Consider the following 19,623-nt stretch of genomic DNA (forward strand, 5'->3'; position numbering starts at 1 on the left):
GAGGTTGGGGGACTCGTGCAGTGACAGGCAGGGCTCTGTAGAGACCTAGCTATGTGCGCTGTCCTTGACCCAAGGTGGACGGTATGTCCACATCCGTCCCCCTCCCAGGAGGTCACCTGTGGCCCTCCCGCCCCTGTAGACAAGCTGAGAGCGCAGATGCCAAGCCCTGGGGGGTACTGCCGTCAGGGACAGACGGCTACCCGAGGCCCGCCAGCCCCGTGTGGGGCTCCTCTCCTGCTCTCGAGGGGGACCCACAGGTGCGGCTGGGCAGCAGGGCCCAAGGAGTCAGTCGGGCTCACAAGGCCCATGTGCCCAGGACTGCAGCTAGGCCGGTGGCTTCGTCTGCAGGAAAACCAATTCCGACGGTCCCTGTGTGAACCAAGGACGCTGAGGTTTTCTTTTTTTTTTTTTTTAGAAATTTTTCCTTTTCAGTTTTTTTTTTTTTTTAAGATTTTGTTTATTTATTCATAGAGACACACACAGAGAGAGGCAGAGACACAGGCAGAGAGAGAAGCAGGCTCCACACAGGAAGCCCGATGTGGGACTCGATCCCGGGTCTCCAGGATCACACCCCGGGCCTGCAGGCGGCACTAAACCGCTGTGCCACCGGGGCTGCCCTCCTTTTCAGTTTTAACATTAGCATCCTAACGTTTTTTTAATTAAAGATTTTATTTAGGGTAGCCCCCGTGGTGCTGAGGTTTAGCGCCACCTGCAGCCCGGGGCGTGATCCTGGAGACCCTGGATCGAGTCCTACGTCAGGCTCTCTGTATGATGCTTGCTTCTTCCTCTGCCTGTGTCCCTGCCTCTCTCTCTCTGAATAAATAAGTAAAATCTGGGGCTGCCCGAAGCTGAGGTTTTCAAAGTCAAATTGCATTTAAAAAACTGGTTAACTTGTGGGGCAGCCCGGGTGGCTCAGCGGTTTAGCGCCGACTTTGGCCCAGGGCCTGATCCTGGAGACCTGGCATAGAGTCCCATGTTGGGCTCCCTGCAGGGAGCCTGCTTCTCCCTCTGCCTGTGTCTCTGCCTCTCTGTCTCATGAATAAATAAAATCTTAAAAAAAAAAAAAAAAACAAAACTGGGTAACTTGCTATTTCAACGCACAATCCTGCTTGTGAAGGCTTCTTGGTGAAGCACGGCAATGCCCTAGACTCACCCACCCTGGAGTGTGTGCCCCGTTTCTTGTTGGACCCCGCAATGGCAGGGAGACTGCTCTTGTGCAACAGACTGGGGCCACCTTGGGTCCTGGAGCAGCACGGAGCAGGACACACGTGGCAGCCGGGGGCCCAAGGACAGTGCCAGGACACCCACCCCACCTGACGCGCAGCCCCCAGGGCAGGCAATGCCTTCCAGTTGGTGACGACACAGCAAACTACCCGTGACACTCATGTGGCTCCCATAAGCATGATGCGACCAGGAGAGGCCCACCCCAAGCCCATGCCCTGTGGCCTGGAGAGTTCCTAAGATAGAGACAAGAAGTAGTAAAATTTCAACTTTATTTGGCCAATGTGTTCAATTCCGCTATCATGGTAGAAATGGCTGAAGAACGGCCTGCACGTGGTTCGGCTCAAGCACCCTCGGCCGTTTCCCAGCCTGGAAATGGAGGGTTCTGGTTCTGCCTGGGGCAGGCCTCAGGCTACCCTGGGAGTCAGAGCACCGGGGAGCCCAGCTTGGTGGGGAAGGGGTGCTGCCCGGGCCCGTCCGGGCCCAGCCAGCACCCACCGCCCCTCCAGTCGTTTCTAGAAGGCCCCCCGAGACAGAGACCCAAAGTCTCCATTTAAGCAAACAATGTGAGACCCACGCTCGGTCACGGCAACACCGGCACCAGGTGGGAGGGACCCGTCCAGCCCGGCCCGGCCCCTCCCCACACAGGGGACAGGAGTCTCCAGGGAGGCCCGGCCAGAGTGCAACAGACACCCTGACGTCCAAAAATGTCTCAAAATCCCACAAATGGAATTTTTAAAAGTGAGAGTATAAACCTAACAGGAAGGAGGCTTCACCTGCATGAGATCCCAAGACATTTTAACGAGCACTTTGGACAAAACCATGTACGAAAAAGTACATCACAATTTAAAAAAAAAACGGCCCATCAAGATGGGCTGGCCTGGAGATAAATCCCTTTCCAAAAATTGAAAAGCAGAAGGAAGAAACGGGCCTAAGTTTACACGTGTGTTAGGATGAAGTGTGGCTTCAGTAAAGTTCCCTGCATTTCCGATCGGTGTTCCCTCGTCCCGGTGAGGGTCCGCGGGCTTCCAGAGGCCGTGCTGCTGGACGTGCAGCCGTGGGGGTCGTGTCTGGGGTGCCCAGGTCTGCACTCTGCCTCACAGCTCGTCTCTCACAGTTTTCTGATCGTCCTCCTCCTCCAGGTCAGGCTCCTCTGCTTCTTCCAGATCTTCCAGATCCTGGGGGAGAGGACGCAGGAAAGGAAGTGGAGAAACCCGTCAGGAGGGTGGCACAGCTCGGCCGGCAGCCACGCCCCGCACCCCGACAGATTGGCCATCGGGACAGAAACAGCCGACTCTGGTATCTACGAGCAGATGTGTGGGACCCCAGGCTCCAGGGTCTACAGCTTGGTGACAGCCTCCACGGCTTCAGGGAGCACTGTCTTGGCGGACCTGCTACCACTGTGGGCCTCCAACCCTATGCCAGCCCCCCTGGCCCGGGCACACCCACAGCTGCCCAAGGCCGACACGGACAGGCCTAAGCTGCCGTCTGGTGGGAGACCTCAGCCAATGGGCTGGGGAGAGCACGTGAGCCCCAGTTAGCAGGGAGCCTCACGGGACACGCCTCAGCTGCCATGAGCAAACGCCAGCATTTAAGGACCCCTACATACGGAGTGTCCATCCGGAGAGTGGCTCCCCCTAGCCCGGGTACACACGCCTGCCTCCCACGGTGCCCCTGCAGGCCTGCCCCTGGACCACAGGGCGCATCTCCAGACACTGGCTAGGGCCCATCGACCACTGGCTCCCACTCACGTCATCGTCCCCAGCTCCGTCCTGGCCACCGCTCTCCAAAAACTTCTTAAAACCCTCTAGTGTCCGCTCACCGTTGTAATCAATGACCTGTGGAGGGGGACAGGGAGACTTAGGGAGTTGGCTAGCAGCTCCCCCTCCCTGCCTCCCTGCCGGGCCCGCGCGTGGCGCACCGTCCTGTCCGCGCTGGCGGGGAAAAACTTGAGCGTCGGGAAGCTGTGCACTTTCACTGCCTCCACCTCGTTAGCCGTCGAGTCCATCTTGGCGATGACGATGTTTTCGTGGTCCTTGTACGTCTCTCCCAGCTTATCCCAAATGGGAGCCAGCTGTTTGCAATGGCCACACCATGGCGCGTCTGAAAGAGAACGGTGCTGAGGCCCTGGGCCACCCGCCCCCAGCGTGCACACGCTCTGGCGCTCAGACCAGGGAGCTGCAGGCCCCTCACTTACAGAATTCCACAAAGACGTTCTTTTTCTCATCGAAAGCGACCTCCTCAAAGTTCTTCCCAACGAGCACCTTGACGGGCTGCTTGTCCCAGTCTTCAGGCAGCTCCTGGCTCATGAGGTGGGGCTGGAGGACAGGTGGGCCAAGGTCAGGGATGCCGGGCCTCTGCCCCCCCGCCCTGAGGACCAGGGCTGCCTGGAAGGGGGCCATGCCCATGCGGCGCCCCGTCCTCGGGACCCTTGGCTCAGGCCCAGGGCCAGCCCCATGCCACGTGCGGCGCCCCCCACCTTGATCTTTCCTTCCAGGAAGCGGTGGCAGAAATCTTCGATCTTCTCGGCCGTGAGCTCGGTCGACTCTGGCTTGTACTTGGTCATCTCCTCCTCCAGGGTGATGAGGCGCACGGCGGGGCACTCCTCCTTCTTGAGGCCAAAGAACTCGAGGATGCGCTGGTTGTCAGTGTGGTCGCTGTCGATGAAGATGAACAGGATCTGGGGGGAGAAGTGGCTCGGTGGGCGGGGGGCCGAGGGTGGCCGGCCTCGGGCCTGCAGTCCTGAAAGCGGGGATGCTGCTGCTACCCTGCCGTTGGAGGCGGGCACACGGGCTGCTCACCTTCCCCTTGAAGCGCTCGGCCGCCTTCTTGAAGTTGCTCAGTTTGCTGTCGTAGTCAGACACGCTCTTGGGCAGGAACAGCAGGATGTGGGTCTTGATCTCCCCTCCGAAGATCTTCGGGGCCGTCTGTGTCACAAGCACAGGTTACTGGGACCAAGCCACGAACACAGGATGTTCTCTCAACAGCTATGATGCCGCCACCACACACTCGGCGCCTGGGGATCCCTGGGGCCAGGACCTCTTTTGGGGCGCCACCCCACTCTCAGGGCACAGGACCCACTAGAGGGCCGCACCTGCTCTGTGAACTCGATGACCAGTGGCAGCTGGTTGTGCTTGATGAAGTCCAGCAGCTTCTCCTTGCTGATTTCCCCCTCGAAGTTGTTGCGGCCTTCGTCAAACTGTGGATGCAGAGAGGGCCGTGAGCGCCTTGGAGCCTCCAGCCTCCTGTGCCACCCTCCCTGCGACCGGGGCAGCCTGCACCTTCCTGTCTGGGGGGGGGGTGGGCAATGGGAGCAGAAGCCACTTGCCTCTGTCCACAAAACAAAGCCAGCGGAGGGCTGCAGAGGGCAGCATCCTCCAGGGCACCAGGCAACAGCGACACCAAGGGGAGGACACCAAGGGGAGGACACCAAGGGTTGGTGCAGCCTTTCCTAGGGAGGAGCTGCAAGTTCCTGCTCCCGCCCTCCCCTGAGCACACCGTGCCCTTGGATGGAAGCGGAGGGATGGAGGACATCCCGCACGCTGAGGTCGGCCAGGAGACTGGCAGAAACCGAACACTCTCACCACTCAGCTGCAGTTGTCTGGAGAAAAGGGACTTTCACAAGACTGTTACTTGTAATCATACAATGTTATTTTAGATGAAAGGGTTTTAAGTCGGCTCCTCTGCCAAAATGTGGCTGAGATCAGGAGTCGCTTGCTCCAGCAACTGAGCCAGTCGGGTGACCCTGGATGAACAAACTGTTTAAGACATTTCTCTAATTTCTGGCCCAATAAAAATCCATAGGTATAATCAATCCACAACCACAGAAGCTCTTCGGGATCCCCAACAACATGGAAGAGTTCCAGGAGTCCTGGAGCCCCGAGGGTGGGAGGCCGTGGTTGTTGACCAGAGAGGCCCAAGAGGGGGCCTGCAGCCCCCCAAGGAGGGCTCTGGAAGGGGCGCACGGAAGCCACCCCCCGCCGCAGATGGGCTGATGCCCTGCCCGGTGAGGGTACCGGTGAGCCTGCCTTTTTCATTCCCTCTGGACTCTCAGATCAGACCCGAGACAAACTACTCTTTTCATCCTAGACGTTTCCCTTTATGCTTCCCTAAAGAAACTTCTAGAAGAACAGGTGGCCACTCCCTGCTCCCACCATTACACGTAGAGCCTGGGCTTTAGCTGGTGCACAACAGGGGCTGCTAAGTTAGACCAGATCGAGGCCTGGGCCTCGGTGGGCAAAGCCAAAGCCTTTGTCTTCCCAAACCTGGGACGGAGAAGAGCGAAAGGGGGCAGAGAAGCCAAGGCCAGGCCAGGCCAGGCCCACCAGGCGTGCCGCACTAGGCCAGCGCCCCGGCCTCCTCCAGAACCGCATCTCCACCCCCACCTGTCAGCAGCCTGCCCGATTTCACGCTGGGAGCCCCAGGAACAGAGCTGCCCCATGCACCCGCCTCGAGATGCAACCTGTTAGCAACGCTGCCACCTCACACTACGCTCGCGGTCCGCTGAGTGAGAAGCAGATGACCGGCCCTCATTCGGCCGCGGCGACTAGCTCCACGAGGCCCCAGAGACAAACGAGCCCGAAGGCTTGACACTGCAGGCAGTGGAGACGCCGGCCCCACAGCGCCTCCTGACCTGCCCGCTTCAGAGAAAGAGGCAAACACAGCGAACACCCAACAAAGACACAGGTAAGTGGCCCTCAAACCAGCCGTCCAACCGACAGTGACCCATGACCCAAGCCTCCATCCTCCCGGCAAGTGGCAGCTGGCCACTCCTGGAGCCCACCTGCCTGCCCTGTCCCCTGGGGAGGCCCCCGGCCCCCGGCAGACAGGCAGACCCAGCGCACTGTGCGCAACTGGACCCTGGAGGAAGGAACAAGCAAAGGCGTCACGTGGAGAAGACGGGTGGCCCCGCAGGAACCTGGGAGGGGCTGGACCTGAGCCCCCCGCCCCGTGGGGCAACCACTGACCTGCGCAGCACCAAGTCCCCAGTTCTGCCAGGCTCATGCTCCAGGCTGCCCCCCAGCCAGCCCCAGCCCCAGGGGCCCGGCTGTGCCCAGCGGCTCATGGACAACGGGAAGCAAGCACTCGTCAGCCCACGGCTGAGCTCCCGCACACGCCGCCTCCGCAGACCTTCAAGGACATGGAGCAGCACGGGGCCTGCGTGAAAACTGGTGCCCTGGAACTTCAGGGTGATGGGAAAGCAGTGCGAGGACCCAGCAAGGTGTGCGGCCCTGGCAGCCTCAGAGAAACTCTCCCCCTCCGTCAGCCTCCACCCCAGGACCCAGGACTCTCACCTCCCGCCCCGGCCCCCAGGGCTCCCACGGGCTCCCCTCACTTGGGAACTGGGATCTCCTGGACCCCTGTGTGATGACGATGGGCTAATCTAGCAACTCCACTGCCTCCGGGGAGTGCTGTGAGGATCGGTGCCTCAGGAAGAGCACGCGGAGTTCCCGGGGAGGGGCAACAGCGGAACAGCCAGGACACCGGAGCAAGCCCCCCCTAGCCGTGGTGTCCCGGGTCCAGGAGTGCAACCAGGAGGCACCCCCGCCCCTCCCAGCAGCCCCGGGCACAATGCCAGAGGCCGCCCTCACTACACAGCTGCCCGGCCCACACGTGGGGTGCACACACAGGCAGAGACCAGTGGCCCTCGGGACCACGGGGTGCGCCACCTTTCGAGAGCCCTACACCTGCCCTCTTCTTGCCCTGTCTCCACGCCTGTGCTGGCGTGACACGCCTCCCACCCTCGCCTCCACTGCATGCGCTGAGCCACATGCTACCGACCCATAGGGACGACGTGGGGACAGCCGTGCTCCCAGCAAGGCCGTTCAGCCAGCCCACCTGGCTGTCTAGTGGCTAAAATAAAAATCCAGAAACACGAGGCCCTGTGGTAACACCGTACACGTAAGCCAGGCCACGTCCCAGCAATGGCGCAAACAACTGAAAGGCACCGGTCCCGGACCCGTGCTCGCCACACTGTGGGGCCCGGGCCAGCAGTGGCGAGACTCCAGTCGGTTTCCGGTGAGCCCAAAGGTCACGGAAACAGCAAGGGTCACACAGCAGTGTCGACATAATTGATGCGACATACTAACGACCACGTACTTAAAACTATGGTAATGGCAAACATTGCTACGTGACTTGTAACATTTTTTTAAAGAAGAACTAAGACCAAAAAAAAAAAAAAAAAAAAAAGAGAGAGAACTAAGACCCCAGAGTGGCTCTACTTTCATCAGCCCTGGTGCTGCTGCCACACAAGCCAGAACGAAGGACCCACAGCGCAAAGTCTGAAGGCCACTGTCTAAGTGGCTCCTCGGGTCTGATGTTGCAAAACAGGTGCTCGATGAGTCCAGCTGGCGGTCCAGCGCCGCCCGGCCAAGGTCCTCGGGCGCTGGGAGCAATAAGGAAAGCAGCCCCTGGCCACGGCATCTCACCTGGGGCGGGGCTGCGGGGGGGGTGCACTCACCTTCTTGAAGAGGACAACCCCATCCTTGCTCAGCTGGTATTTGGAGAACACGTCGCTGTTGGACGTGATCCCGAAAGGTATGTCATCAATGGCCTCTGCCGCCAGCAAGAACTGCTTGGCAAAGTCCGACTCCACGTCCTACAGGGAAGAAGCAGCAGAGGTGGCCAGACACCCAGACACTGAGGCTCCCTGCCTGGGTCAGCAGCAGGACAGCCCGCTGCCCAGGCCACGGGAAACCAATGACGATGGGGAATGGGGGTTGTGTGTTGGGGGAGAAGGCCCGAAATGAAAGCCTCTACCTTGAAGAAGCCAATGACGGTCACCTCGCTGGACTCCAGCAAGGCCTCTGCGGCGGCCCCATCGGGCAGTGTGGTGGCAGCAGGGCCTGTGCGCTTCTTCAGCCAGTTTACAATGTCCTCAGCTTCTCTGCCAGCTGCACCCAAACACATGCACATTCCACTGAAACCCAGGCCCACCCTCCCTGCCCATCATTCTCTGAGCTCTGCCAAAACCAAGGCAGGATATTCTCTTTCCACAGAAGAGCCACCTTGTCTACACACCCGTGCAAATTCTAGGGCTAAAAAGGCTTTCTTGAGCACACGAGAAACTGAGTTTGGAGCAGGGGAAAGGCAGCGGCTACTGCCGAGCAATAGGGCTACCGCTCCTTTTCCCTTTCCAGTCCCTTTCCATCTTCTGAATTTCCCTGTCTTTTAAACTTGTTAAACACACACACTTTCCCCCGGTGGCCTCACTCATCATAAAAATGCAGTGCAACTTTTTTAAAAGGGGAAAAAAAGGCTGGTAAGTCAGATGAACAGCAGCTTTCCCTGTGACAACAGGCTGAGCAACAGCTGGCCTTGGGCATCCAGGCCACTCAGGTGTCCCTGTCCGTGGCTGCTGTGGCCTACTGCATGTGCCTCCCAGACTAGGGAGGGAGCGTGATCATGCACCTGCGTGCCACAGGGCAGACCGAACGAAGCGCTAGGAGCCTGCTCCTCCTGAGACTGAGGCCAGTCACCGTTCCCCTCAGTTTGGCTCGCTGGTCCAACGCGAGAAAGGTTGCGAAAGCTCACACTTAAAAAGGATTCTCCTAAGTGGCAGCTCAAAGCTGAGTCATCAGTTACAGGTGGAATTAGGAGTAGCTGTCTTGTTCTCAAAGCTACGTGTCAGCGGCGGGACCGTGACAACTCTGCGCTTCCTGTTCCACAAGTGAACGTGGGAACAATGAACAGCAGCCTAAGACGCAGACCAGAGTCACCAGCATCAGGATTAACTAGGCTGCTCCAGAGCGTTCTGACAGGGAGCTACAGAACCGGTTCTAGAGACAAAAGTCTCTCCTCTCGTCAGTACCTATGAGCCGCAGCACAGCCCAACCCCCAGGAGGCAGCCCCAGAGGCGGCCACGAGGGCTCGTGCGGCACCCAGCTGGCCTTGCGTCTGAGCTCAGTGACAGGTGAGTGACGCCGGCTGGCACACCTGGGTTAGTTATCACTACACCTGTTGCTCTGTGAGGTCCCAGGGGCCCCAGCCCTTCTCTCCTCAGGGTCAATCGTAGGACCAGCCTCAGCTTGCTATCCACCCCAAAAGGCTGCCCTCCTCCACCCAAAGGATTCTGCAGGGATCGGGAACGCTCCTCCCGAGAGCCGGAGAGGCCGGACTGGGCCGAGGACGGGGCCCCTCCTGCCCCTCAGGTACCCTGTGCGGCCTGCACGCATTTAGGGGCAGCGTGGCGGCCGCACCTGTGTACTCCCTGGGAGCAGCCGTGTCTCCGTTCTTGAAGAACTTGATCGTGGGGTAGCCACGGACCCCGTACTGCTGGGCCAGATCAGACTCTTCTGTGGCATCGACCTTTGCCAGCCTGATCTCCGAACCTTCTGCCTTCAGTGTCCCGGCGGCTTTGGCGTACTCAGGGGCCAGAGCCTTGCAGTGGCCGCACCAAGGGGCATCTGGAAGAGCAAGCGGGGCGCTAGGAAGCAGCACTGACCAAGTTCCACCGCTCCCCTCACCTTCTTGTGCGCACTTCCCTCCTTCCATAAAAACCTTATCTACTCGCCAAGATAACCCCCTGTGAACGCGCGGGGCTGAGCTGATAGCTCGATGCTCTTAGGCAATATCGGGACAGAGGCCACGAACGACAGCGCCACACCAACCCCCGCCCCCCGCGCCCCGTCACAGTCAGCACGGGACAAACTCCGGGGGACCCTCGAGCACCTGCAGGCGGCAAGGGCGGGGGCCCCTGCGCTGGCCCGGGGAGCACAGGACTAGGAGGCCGGCGCCCGGGCACCTGCGCACGTAGCGAGACCCGGTCGGGCGTGTGCGGGGCGGGTGTGCACGCGGCCTGGCGCCGCCGTGGCTCCGGGGCTCGGGGCGCCGGACAGGGCCGCCGCTCAGCCGACGGGGGCGGCGCTGGGCTCTAGGTTTCCGCCCGGGCCGGGCTGGCGATGCTGGCGGGCGGCGGCGGCGCGCTGGGCTGGGTCCCCGGGGCAGGAGGGCGCGCCCGGGACTGACAGCGGCTCGCGGGGCAGCGTCGGCGCGCGGCCCGTGCATCCGCGGGCGGGGAGCGCCGGCAGCCCTGGGGGCCCCGCCCCGCCCCCGCGCCCCCGCGCCCCAGGCCCGGCCCGCCGGCGGCACTCACAGAACTCCACCAGCAGGTACTTGTGCGCCGCCAGCGCCTCCTCGAAGTTGCCCTTGTGCAGCACCAGGACGTGGTCCTCCTCCTCCGGGGCGGCGGCGCCCGCGCGCGTGAGCGCGGCCAGGGCCAGGCAGAGCAGAGCGCGGCGCAGCATGTCGGCAGCGGGCGCGGCGCTTCGGTTGGCGCCGCCGGGACAGCGAGGCCACGAGAGCGCGCGCCGCCCGCCCCGCCCCTATAAGCCCGGCCGCCGCCGCGCGCGCGCCCGCCCGCTCCCGCGCCCGATTGGCTGGCGGGCTCCGGGACCCGCCTCCGACGCGCTCGGATTGGCTGCCCGCCCCGGCCCCCGACCCCGGATTCGGAATCGCCGTGGCCGCTGCCCTCGGCCTCGCCCGGGATTGGCCGAGGAGCTCGCGCTCGCAGTCTTCCCGGGCTCCTGATTGGCTCCCGCGGGAGAACTTTCTCTTCCTCGACTTGTGACTGGTGGCTTTCTCCCTGGGCTTCCGCGGGCCTGGACTGGCTGCCACCTTCGGCGGCCCGGGCTGCGCGGCTCCTGATTGGCCAAGAGAGGCGCGCACGCCCCGCGCGATCCGTCGTCGAACGTGGCAGTGGGGCGGAGCTCCCGGCTGAGGGGCGGGGCTGCGCCTGCGCCTCTGAAACCCCTCGTGTTGCATTCTGATTGGACGGCTTGCCCGTAACTGACACCGCTCCCCCCGCACACACCCGCTCGGCGAGCCGGAAGCTGGGGCAACGCGACTTCCGGTGCGCGTGAGGTTCGGGCGGTGCCTGCGGAGGCCGCGGGCCAGGGGCGCGGGGGGCGGGGGCCGGGGCTGCGCGCGGGGGGGCCCGGGGCGGGCCGAGGCCGAGCGGGGTCAGCAAGAGGGGGCGGGGGGGCCGGTACCCCTGCGGGCCCGGAAGCGGGGACGTGTCCGGCCGGCGGGAGGCCCCGCGCTTGCAGCCGCTCCCCCGACCCCGCCGGCCGCGAGGCTGCGGAGCACCGGCCGGGACTCGGAGGCAGGACGGGCATCCCCGAGATGCGTGTGTGGACACGTATCGAGAGTTTGCATGCATCGGGTTAACTGAAAATACTCCATTTTAGCCGCGTGGTTTGTTTTTTTTTTTTTTTGAACTAGGTTCTAGGAAACTTAAAATGACATTTAATTAAAGTAACGTGCAAAGCGTGGCTCACGTTGTTGTCGTTGGCCCCGCGCTAGACCGGTCAGCTGGCCCCCGGCCCAGCAGCCCGCCCCGCCCCCGCTCTCCGAACAGGCCGTTTTTTTCTCCAGGAAACCTTCCTCTTCGTTTAATTGGCTTCCTCTCTTACGAAAGGGCCACCACCACTGGTTTGAGGACTAATCATCAATTTAATAACTTGGCAGGAAGGAGAGAAACGCCCACGCTCAATGTACACGTTGGCTGTCCTAACGTCCTCCTTTCACCAACGGTCAGACACAGAGAAAAGGTGCCTTTGTACCCTCAGAGTTCGCATTTCGTTGCTGCCTTGGCTCGTGAGGCCCTGCTCTCTCACCTCCTGTTGGGGCTCCCTCCACTCAGCGAGTTCCTGAAGGTCAAGACCAGGTTCTCTGTGTCTTGCCCCCCTGTGCCACTAGAGCAAGGGTCAGCAGAGGGGTGCACCTGCCGGGATCCCTGTGTCCTCTGAGCTGGGGCTTTGCAGGAGCTTCGGGCGGGCGGAAGGGCTATGCACACGTGCCTGGCAGCTGCCGCTCAGCCCAGCTTCAGTGGGGCCCTGGCCCCGCAGCTCAAGGGATGAATGACAGCTCTTCGTAACTAATGGCAAGCAAAGTCCCCTTTGCTTTTTCCAACGGGTGGCAGTTGCTTCACGGCTGCTGCCGCATTTCCAACGTTTTGTGGTTACCATAACCCTTACTGTATAGACCACAATTTTGGGTCTGATATAAGCAATATTTGTACCTTGTCTGGATTTCAGAGGCACTCATAAAGACCAGTGTTTAGATGGCTGCATGTTGCGGCTTCGTTTTTTCCTGATGGGGACAGAACTAAGAGATTTAAGATATCATGATGTTGATGAGTCTGTGATGGTTTGGAGCAGCTTCACCCTGCAGCATACCGTCTTGACAAAAAATGAGAACTTTGGGATCCAGGGGAGAACAAACCAGACAAGGGTCCAGCTGCGGCCATGACCGAGCCTTCTGGTAGCTGAGTCTGTGCCTCCGTGTAGCCAAGGGCAGCCGACACACCTTGATGCAGGTGATGACAGTGCAGCCCAGGTGGCAAGGCCAAGTCACGTCCTGTGAAGAGCAAAGCCTAAGCAGGGCTCTGGCCTGGACGGGGCACAGTGTTTGGTATCTTGGCTGCACTGTGTGCTTCTCAGGGTGCCTGCACCTCTTGAATTGGCCTTGTGCCAACCTGTGCAAAAGCAGCAATGTTGGGGTCCTCCAAGTTGGAAAGAGGCCTGATTTGGGGAAGGCCCGAGATCCCCAGTTTCTGTGGGGTTGGTCTCAGAACACAGGCAGGTTCACTGAACACCTCTGCAGGCCTCGGCTTGGAGGGGAGGCCTGGCGTGGATCTCCTTCCTAGGGTCCCCTCACGTATCTTCCAGAGGCAGCTCCAGAGAGAGGCCCCGAGGCTGTTCACCCTGCACCCAGGGCCCTGCACTGGAATGTGCCCTTGTGACAGTGGCTCTGGCATCTCTCAGGACCAGCACAGCGGCTCCAGGGCATCCTCCAGGCGTCTCTCCTCTGAGAAGCTGCCCATTAAATCTCATTTGAAGTACTGAGTGACGTTTTGATAAATACTATTCTCAAAAATAAGAGTTCTCAGAGTAAAGCTTCCTCCCAGTCTGTGACAGGGTAGGTTTCGAGGGAGTCACCGGCAGGCTCATGGCAGCCAGGAAGTGCTCGCTGGCCACGAGGGGTCCAGGGGTCGGCTCCTGACTGTAGGGTCCCAGTGGGGCAGGACCGCACAGCCAGCACAGCCAGCCTGTGTGCACTCTGGGACACAGTGAGGAGCGCGGCCCGGGGGCAGGAGGGGGTCCTGAGGTTGGAGTGGGACAGTGCTGGGCATGGAGATTGTACTAAGTCACAGGAATGAGTCGGTCCCATCAGAGGCCCTGACCTGGCATCCACTGGCACTTCCTCAAGGAAGAGAGGCCCATCTGGGATTAGATTAGGGGGCAGCTTGGGGATTCCTGGGGGACACGGGCAGAGGACGGGAGGAGAGAGGACCACAGGCCCTGGCTCCCAGGTTCTGCGTGGAGCCAGGAGGAAAATCAGGTTAGACTTGGGACCCAAGAGACACGTCATGTAAGTCTTGCGGGCACCACCCGACGTCGCCCTTCACCCGGGGCGGAGCCAGCACAAAGTCCTGGCTGTTGGCAAGGAGCCTGCACAACGGGGCAGGTAGGGTCCCAGTTCACGTGTCGGGCTCAGAGGGCCTGCGGGTAGAGCAGCAGCGCTGACCGCGCGGGGCCACCCTGGGCCTCCCAGGAAGCAGCCTGGGAAAGGTGGGGCGCGGGAGGCGGGCTCGGGAGGCAGGCCTGGGTGCCGGCTGGGGGCGGGCCCGCTCTTTGCCCGCGGCCGCTGCCGCCACTAAGCGGGCAGTGCCACCTGCACGAGTCAGCCAGCAGGGGGCCCCGGCGAGGACCCAGGTCACCAGGCCGCCCCAGCCCTGCTGCAGGAGCGGAGGGGCGGGCCCTGGGGACGGGGCGGTGGGGCCTGGGAGGGCAGCTTCCCAGCCCCCCGTCGGCACACCCTAAGCCACTTCAGGCCACGGAAAGAGCAGGTTTCACGGCGGGCGACACGGCAGAGGGTCTCCGGAGCTCGAGTGGCCCATGTGCCTCTCCCCATCCCGGGCCGGGGGAGGGGTGGCGCAGTTGCTGGTGCCCTTGGGTAGTCTAGGAGGAGGCAGGTCACCCTGCCCCCACGGCCCTGCGGAGGGGTTCCCCCCTTGCCGCTCCTACACCTCTAAGCAGTGAGGGTCCCCCAGTCTCCTCCCTTCAACCCCACTCCACCCATTCTGCCTCGGGCCCCTGATCCCTGTCTGGCTCCGCAGGGAACCGGGGCAGGGCCAGCCTCGGGTGCTCCCTGTGGCACCCACTTCCCTCCAGCCTCCTGCCTCAGCTGCAGGGACCCTCCAGTCCCCCTCCCTCTCGCGCAGGCCTCCGGGCTCCAGCCAGGTTCCCCTTCTTCCGGGTTGGGGGAACTCCCTCCGCGGAGCCTGTGCTCCAGACCCCCCAGACAGGCCTGCTGCACACCTGCACCTCCCCACTGGCCCAGAACCCCTGCAACACAGGCCCTCTGGGGAGACTCCAGGACCACACCTGCCATGAAGCACCAGCCACACGAAACCGGCATGAAAGCCGGGCAGCCCGGGTGGAGCAGCGGTTTGGTTTGGCTCAGGGCATGATCCTGGATTCCCGGGATTGAGTCCCACATCGGGCTCCCTGCACGAAGCCTACTTCTCCATCTGCCTGTGTCTCTCTCATAAATGAGTAAAAATCTTTAAAAAAAAGAAACTGGTACGAAAGCCTTCCTTCTCCAACAGCCGCAGGGGCAGTGGCTACCGCCTGGGGAAGAGCCAGCACTTCCCTGTGGGTCCCTACTGCCCCCTCCCCCGCCCCCGGAGACAAGCAGCAGACACCCTGGCTCCTTTGGGGGAGTTTATTTCCCGGTCAGAAAAGGAGAAGCAGGGTCAGGCTCCGGAACATCCTAGGCCCAGGCCTAACAAGGGAGGCAAGGGGAGGGAGGCACAGGGGAGGGCTCCGACTGTGCGGCTTGGTCCCGCAGCTGTCCTGGCTGGGTCCGGGGATGGCCTGCCGGGGATGGTGGCACCGAGCCTGGGGGCAGAGGTGGCAGGCCAGGGGGCCCAGAGGACGGCACATATGGAGGCAATAAATACTGACCGGCCAGGCACACGACACCAGGCCGGCAGGCCCGGGTGGGACAAGTAAGGCTCGGCCGCTGGCTCTGTCTGGCAAGGGCTGTGTGCTGGGGCCCTGGGCTCCCGCACCGCCCCCTGGGACAGAGAAGGCAGAGGCGTGAGGACACCTGGCCTCCCACATGGGAATGGAGGCAACTTCAGTTTTGGCAATTTGGCTTTCCCCAAGCCCCTGGAGCCGCCCCCACTGCCCTGGCCAGGGGAGGGGGCTGGCTAGGCCCTGGCGGGCAGGGGAGCAGCAGCAGCACATCCCACACACCTCCCCGGGCCACGGGGATTGCGGAGGGGGCAAGGACCGGGGGAGACCACATGCTCATGCAGACACGGGGGGTTAGAGGTTAGTGACGGCCCCCACAGCACACGTTCCACATGTTAAGGCATCATGGTTAGACGGTTACGGACAGCGATGGATGAACTGACCGGGGACAGGTGAAAGCAGGAGGGTGGCTGGCCCCCAAAAGGCCTCGAATCATGCACCCCACCCCACCCCCACCCCGGAAGAAGAGAAAGAACAGGATTCAGGGCTACTGCGAAGGCCCACAGGGACCCGAGCACCCCCACGAGATTCCCTTGGAAAAGCCAGGGCCTCAGGTCAGGTGAGGACAGGTGGGGGAACATGAAGGGGTACGGAAGGGGAGGTGGGGGCCTGGCCTGGAGGCTCCCTCCCCCCTCCCCCCCCCAGCACAGGCAGAAGCAGCAAGGCGAGACCACCGAGGAGGCTGGGGCCTGCGGGGCGGGGCCGGGAGGGATGGGAAGGGTCGGCCAGGGGGAGCAGACCCGTCAGCACTTTGGTAAGGGGTTGGGATGGGGTGGGGGCAGTAGGGGTGGGGCGTGTCAGACAGGTCCGTCTGTCTGTCCGAAGGCCTGCCCGCCTCCCGGGCAAGGGCTCAGTCCTTCCATTCCTTTTTGATGGTAAGGTTCCACTCCCAGGACAGGTGGTCAGTCTTGTCGTCGTCTGTGAAGCGTGACTTGATGTTGTAGCTGCCGCGAGCCAACATACCCTTGGGTGCCTCCTCCATGGGGGTCAGAAACTCGTACTCCTCTGCCCGGGGCCCGTAGCTCCCCACCATGTAGTCGGTCTTGTCAACTGTGTGCAGGAGACACACAGGTCACCGGTGCTCCCGATCCCGCCAGGGCTGAGGGCACACACCGCCATCTTCCTCTCCCTCCTGGTCCCAGAGCCCTGGGCAGCCACCTCCACCCTGCCCCCTCCCACAGGCCACCTAGGTGGTGCCACGCCATCTCGGGGGCAGGGCCAACCCCCCCACTCACTCTTGACGCCTTTCCTGTACGTGTGCTGGATGTACTTCATGCCCGACACAATCTCCCGGTTCACCTGCAGGGGGAGAACCCAGGCAGAGCTCGGTGGGGCCCTCCAGGCCGGACACCTCCCAGCTCCTCCCACAGCCTCTGCCTTACTCGGAAAGAGATCTTTATCCGGTACTCCACGCCCTCCTTCAGCACAAAGGACTGCTTCTTGAAGCTCTCCAGGTCCCCTGTGCCCAAGAAGATTGCACTAAAAGGCTCAGCCGCGGGAAGTTGCCCGCCTCAGCATCTCCCATCTGCAGCGCTCGGCGCTCCTTCCGCCCCCACCCGCCGCCCAGGTCCCTCCAAAGCCAGAGCCTGCAGACTTCCTGGTTGCGCTTCTCGCGCCCCCCACAAGGGGGCACCCACGTTCTGAGAACTAGTTTCAGCAGAAACAGCAAGGTGGCAGGCGGGAGAACCTCAGTGATGCCACTCACCTGTCAGGTCCAGCTCCAGAGGGCCCGGGGCTGTGCTACACACCAGGGTCAGGCGGGTCACAACAACATTGGGGACGTTGGGGTCTGCGGAGGGAGAGTGGGTTGGACCGCCTCCCCACCTCCCACTTGCTGGAGGCTGGGGGGCGGGGCTGGCAGCTGAAACCCAGAAGGGACAAGCATCCCTTTTGGTGCTGCCTCAGCCCACTTACCAGCAGACACGGCTACGCGGCCCAACAGGGCCTCCTTGTACTTGCGCAGGCTCTCGTCATCCTTGTCCAGCTCCTGGATCTCCTGGATGCTCTTCTGGGCAGGGGGCTTGTAGTTGACGGAGTGCTCATCCTCCTCGTTCTCAGCTGCGATCTGCGCAAGCTGCTCAGCTGTGGGCTCTTGCTCAGCCATGCTCACTCCTAGCTGGTCTGGGACACCTGTGGGCAGGGACAGGGCTGTGTCAGCCTGAAGGGACGCACGTCTCCCTCTCCTGCCTCTCAGCAAGCCCCTCCGCCGGTGCAGGTGCGCTGTACTGACGGGCCCTCCGCAGGTAACCCGGCCCCTTGTCTGGGCGCAAGGGGATGTAGGCCTTTGGGAGGAAAGCAACTGCAGACTCAGCTTCGCCCCCCAAACAAGCTCCTGAAGCCGAGAGGGAGCACACTCCTTGCCCTGCCCACCTCGGGGACCTGCTGGAAGCTGGGACAGAGCATCCAGAACCAAGTGGGGCCTGCAACCCGCTCCTTGAAAAGACCAGGCATCCCTCTCCCAAGCCTGGGGGAGAAGACAGCACTCCCAGCCCCGACAGGGAGGTGTCACCTCTGAAGCCCCGAGATTCTTCTGCAGCTGCCCAGACCCTCTCCCCAAGCGACACCTCCTCCTGGGTCTCCCTGACCAAACACACTCCCTGGGCCCGGTTCTAACAGGGAAGCAAGTCCTCACAGCGCAGCTCAGGTGACCCGGCCAGCCCGAGTCCCACAGGTGGGTCCCGGCGCCTCACCAGGAGCCCTAAGTACCCGCCAACCTCGTCTCCAACGGCCAGGGTACGTGAGCCACGATTTGGGAAGCGCGGCAGTGCCCACATGGTCTCAGGATCCTCCTCCGGGATCCTGGCCCCGGGCGGCTCGGACAGCGTCGCCCCGGGACACGGAAGCCCGCTCGGGTCCTCCGGGCGGCGCGGGAGGTGGGCCGGGGCCCTGGCCCCCTAGACCTCGGCCTGCCCGTCCCCACGGACCGGCGGGCCGCCTGGGGTCGCCGGGGGCGGCCCGAGCCCCACAAAGGGCCGCCGCCGGCGGGGTGGGGCCAGCCGCTGTTGCAGGCCTCCGGCCGCTTCCTCTGGAATTCCTCTGGAAGGCTCACGCCCTGACGCCACCCAAGTGTGGCCGCGGGCGACAGGATCCTCCGAGAGCGATGGCCGCGGCCCACACTTCCTTCCGCAGCGCTCCGCAATCTGGGCGGGCGGGCGGGCGCGCCGCGCGGGGAGGGGTGCTCGGGACCACGCCGCCGTGAGGGCGCCGCGCCCGCCATCCCCGGGGAGGGGGCGCCGGCCGGGTCCGCCGGCGAGCAGCGGCGCGGATGGGGGCGCCGCGGGACACGGGCGGTGGCCCCCGAGGAGGCCCGCGCCCACCCCGGCGAGCGGCGCGAACAAAGGCGCGGCACCCCCGGCCCCGCGGCGCCCGCCTCCCCGGTCCCGCCCCGCCCCGCCTCGCCCTGCCCGCCGCCGCCGCCGCCGCCGCTCACCGGAGGCTCGACCGCGCCGCTCTCGCGCTCCCTCCCGCACGGAATGACGAACGTCGCCGCCCCGCCCGCGCGCGCCCGGCCTGCCACTTCCGGGGTCACGCGACTTCCGCTCGCGCCGGGCGGACGGCGGAGGGCGGACGGCGCATGCGCGCGCACGGGCCGCCGGGAGCGCGCCGCCGCCATCTTGTGGAGCCGGCCTCCGTGGGCGCGTCCGCGGGGGCGGGGCCGGGGCCGCGCGCGGGGCGCCGGGTGCTCTCCGGTGCGGGGGTGCGGGGCGTCCCCGGGTCCCGGCGCGGCGGAGGGGAGCCCGGCGCCGAGGCGCTCCTCGCGGCCTAATCCGGAAGCTCCCGGTGCGGCCGGCCCGGTCGCTTCCGCCCGCCCTTCCCCGCGGCCGGCAGGTGTCCGAATGAGCCGCGCGCGCCGCCGAGCCCCGGCAGGTGCCGCCCCCCCCCCCGCGCCCCGCCCTCGGCCCGGCACGCTCGGCCCCGCGCGGCCCTGTGCGGAGGGAACTGAAGGCAAGCTGCGAACCTGGCTACCCGTTGGGAGATATGTTTTAGTACCGGGGGAATATGTGCAGATTCTGCGTGACGTAGCAGCCGCGCGCCGGCTGTGTGTGCAGAGCCTCGGCTGTGTGTGCAGAGCCTCGTGGTGAGCGCCTCGGCGTGCTGCTCTCCGGTTCCCGTGTGCAAGCCCGCACCCCGCCCGCCGCCCTGCACGCCCAGCGGCTGGGAGAGGAAAAGGTCGGCTTGCAGATCACCCAAGTGCTTTTGAAAAACAAAACAAAAAGTAAAAAGAAAAAAAGCCGCTGTAGGAAAAATCAAACACGTTTTATTCGTGATCTATCACAGTGTAAAAACGTTCCCATGGTATTTAGCAGCTTAACACAGCAGTTCTACGGCTGAGATCAGGGAGCTGCTTGGCAGGCGGCCC

The 19,623-nt window shown here is 63.2% G+C and overlaps 2 protein-coding genes across 2 annotated transcripts; both read right to left on the reverse strand.

Moving 5' to 3' along the window:
- Window positions 1–1,476: 1,476 nt before the first annotated feature.
- On the reverse strand, window positions 1,477–10,528 carry P4HB (prolyl 4-hydroxylase subunit beta). The gene is made up of 11 exons (XM_041724993.1): window positions 10,316–10,528; window positions 9,420–9,626; window positions 7,981–8,114; window positions 7,682–7,819; window positions 4,316–4,420; window positions 4,023–4,148; window positions 3,701–3,901; window positions 3,419–3,539; window positions 3,143–3,324; window positions 2,973–3,059; window positions 1,477–2,399 (listed from the first exon to the last, which is right to left on the reverse strand). The coding sequence occupies exons 1-11, from the start codon at window positions 10,464–10,466 to the stop codon at window positions 2,319–2,321; spliced, it is 1,533 nt and encodes a 510-aa protein (XP_041580927.1). The 5' UTR covers window positions 10,467–10,528; the 3' UTR covers window positions 1,477–2,318.
- A 5,363-nt stretch (window positions 10,529–15,891) lies between these two features.
- On the reverse strand, window positions 15,892–18,822 carry ARHGDIA (Rho GDP dissociation inhibitor alpha). The gene is made up of 6 exons (XM_041724995.1): window positions 18,694–18,822; window positions 17,178–17,393; window positions 16,969–17,052; window positions 16,646–16,722; window positions 16,499–16,562; window positions 15,892–16,313 (listed from the first exon to the last, which is right to left on the reverse strand). The coding sequence occupies exons 2-6, from the start codon at window positions 17,365–17,367 to the stop codon at window positions 16,114–16,116; spliced, it is 615 nt and encodes a 204-aa protein (XP_041580929.1). The 5' UTR covers window positions 17,368–17,393; window positions 18,694–18,822; the 3' UTR covers window positions 15,892–16,113.
- Between the last annotated feature and the right edge of the window lie 801 nt (window positions 18,823–19,623).

This window comes from Vulpes lagopus, chromosome 12, assembly GCF_018345385.1.
Source record: "Vulpes lagopus strain Blue_001 chromosome 12, ASM1834538v1, whole genome shotgun sequence".
Classification (NCBI taxonomy): domain Eukaryota; kingdom Metazoa; phylum Chordata; class Mammalia; order Carnivora; family Canidae; genus Vulpes; species Vulpes lagopus.

What these genes read in the sequence shown, in the direction of transcription:
- P4HB (XM_041724993.1), bottom strand. Translation starts at nt 10,466, where the DNA reads ATGCTGCGCCGCGCTCTGCTCTGCCTGGCCCTGGCCGCGCTCACGCGC. An exon ending in GTACCTGCTGGTGGAGTTCT is followed by an intron (nt 9,627 to 10,315) that starts GTGAGTGCCGCC and finishes TTGCTCTTCCAG; the next exon opens with ATGCCCCTTGGTGCGGCCAC. An exon ending in TCATCGAGTTCACAGAGCAG is followed by an intron (nt 4,149 to 4,315) that starts GTGCGGCCCTCT and finishes CTTGTGACACAG; the next exon opens with ACGGCCCCGAAGATCTTCGG.
- ARHGDIA (XM_041724995.1), bottom strand. Translation starts at nt 17,367, where the DNA reads ATGGCTGAGCAAGAGCCCACAGCTGAGCAGCTTGCGCAGATCGCAGCT. An exon ending in TCTGGAGCTGGACCTGACAG is followed by an intron (nt 16,723 to 16,968) that starts GTGAGTGGCATC and finishes TCTTGGGCACAG; the next exon opens with GGGACCTGGAGAGCTTCAAG. An exon ending in GTACAGGAAAGGCGTCAAGA is followed by an intron (nt 16,314 to 16,498) that starts GTGAGTGGGGGG and finishes TCCTGCACACAG; the next exon opens with TTGACAAGACCGACTACATG.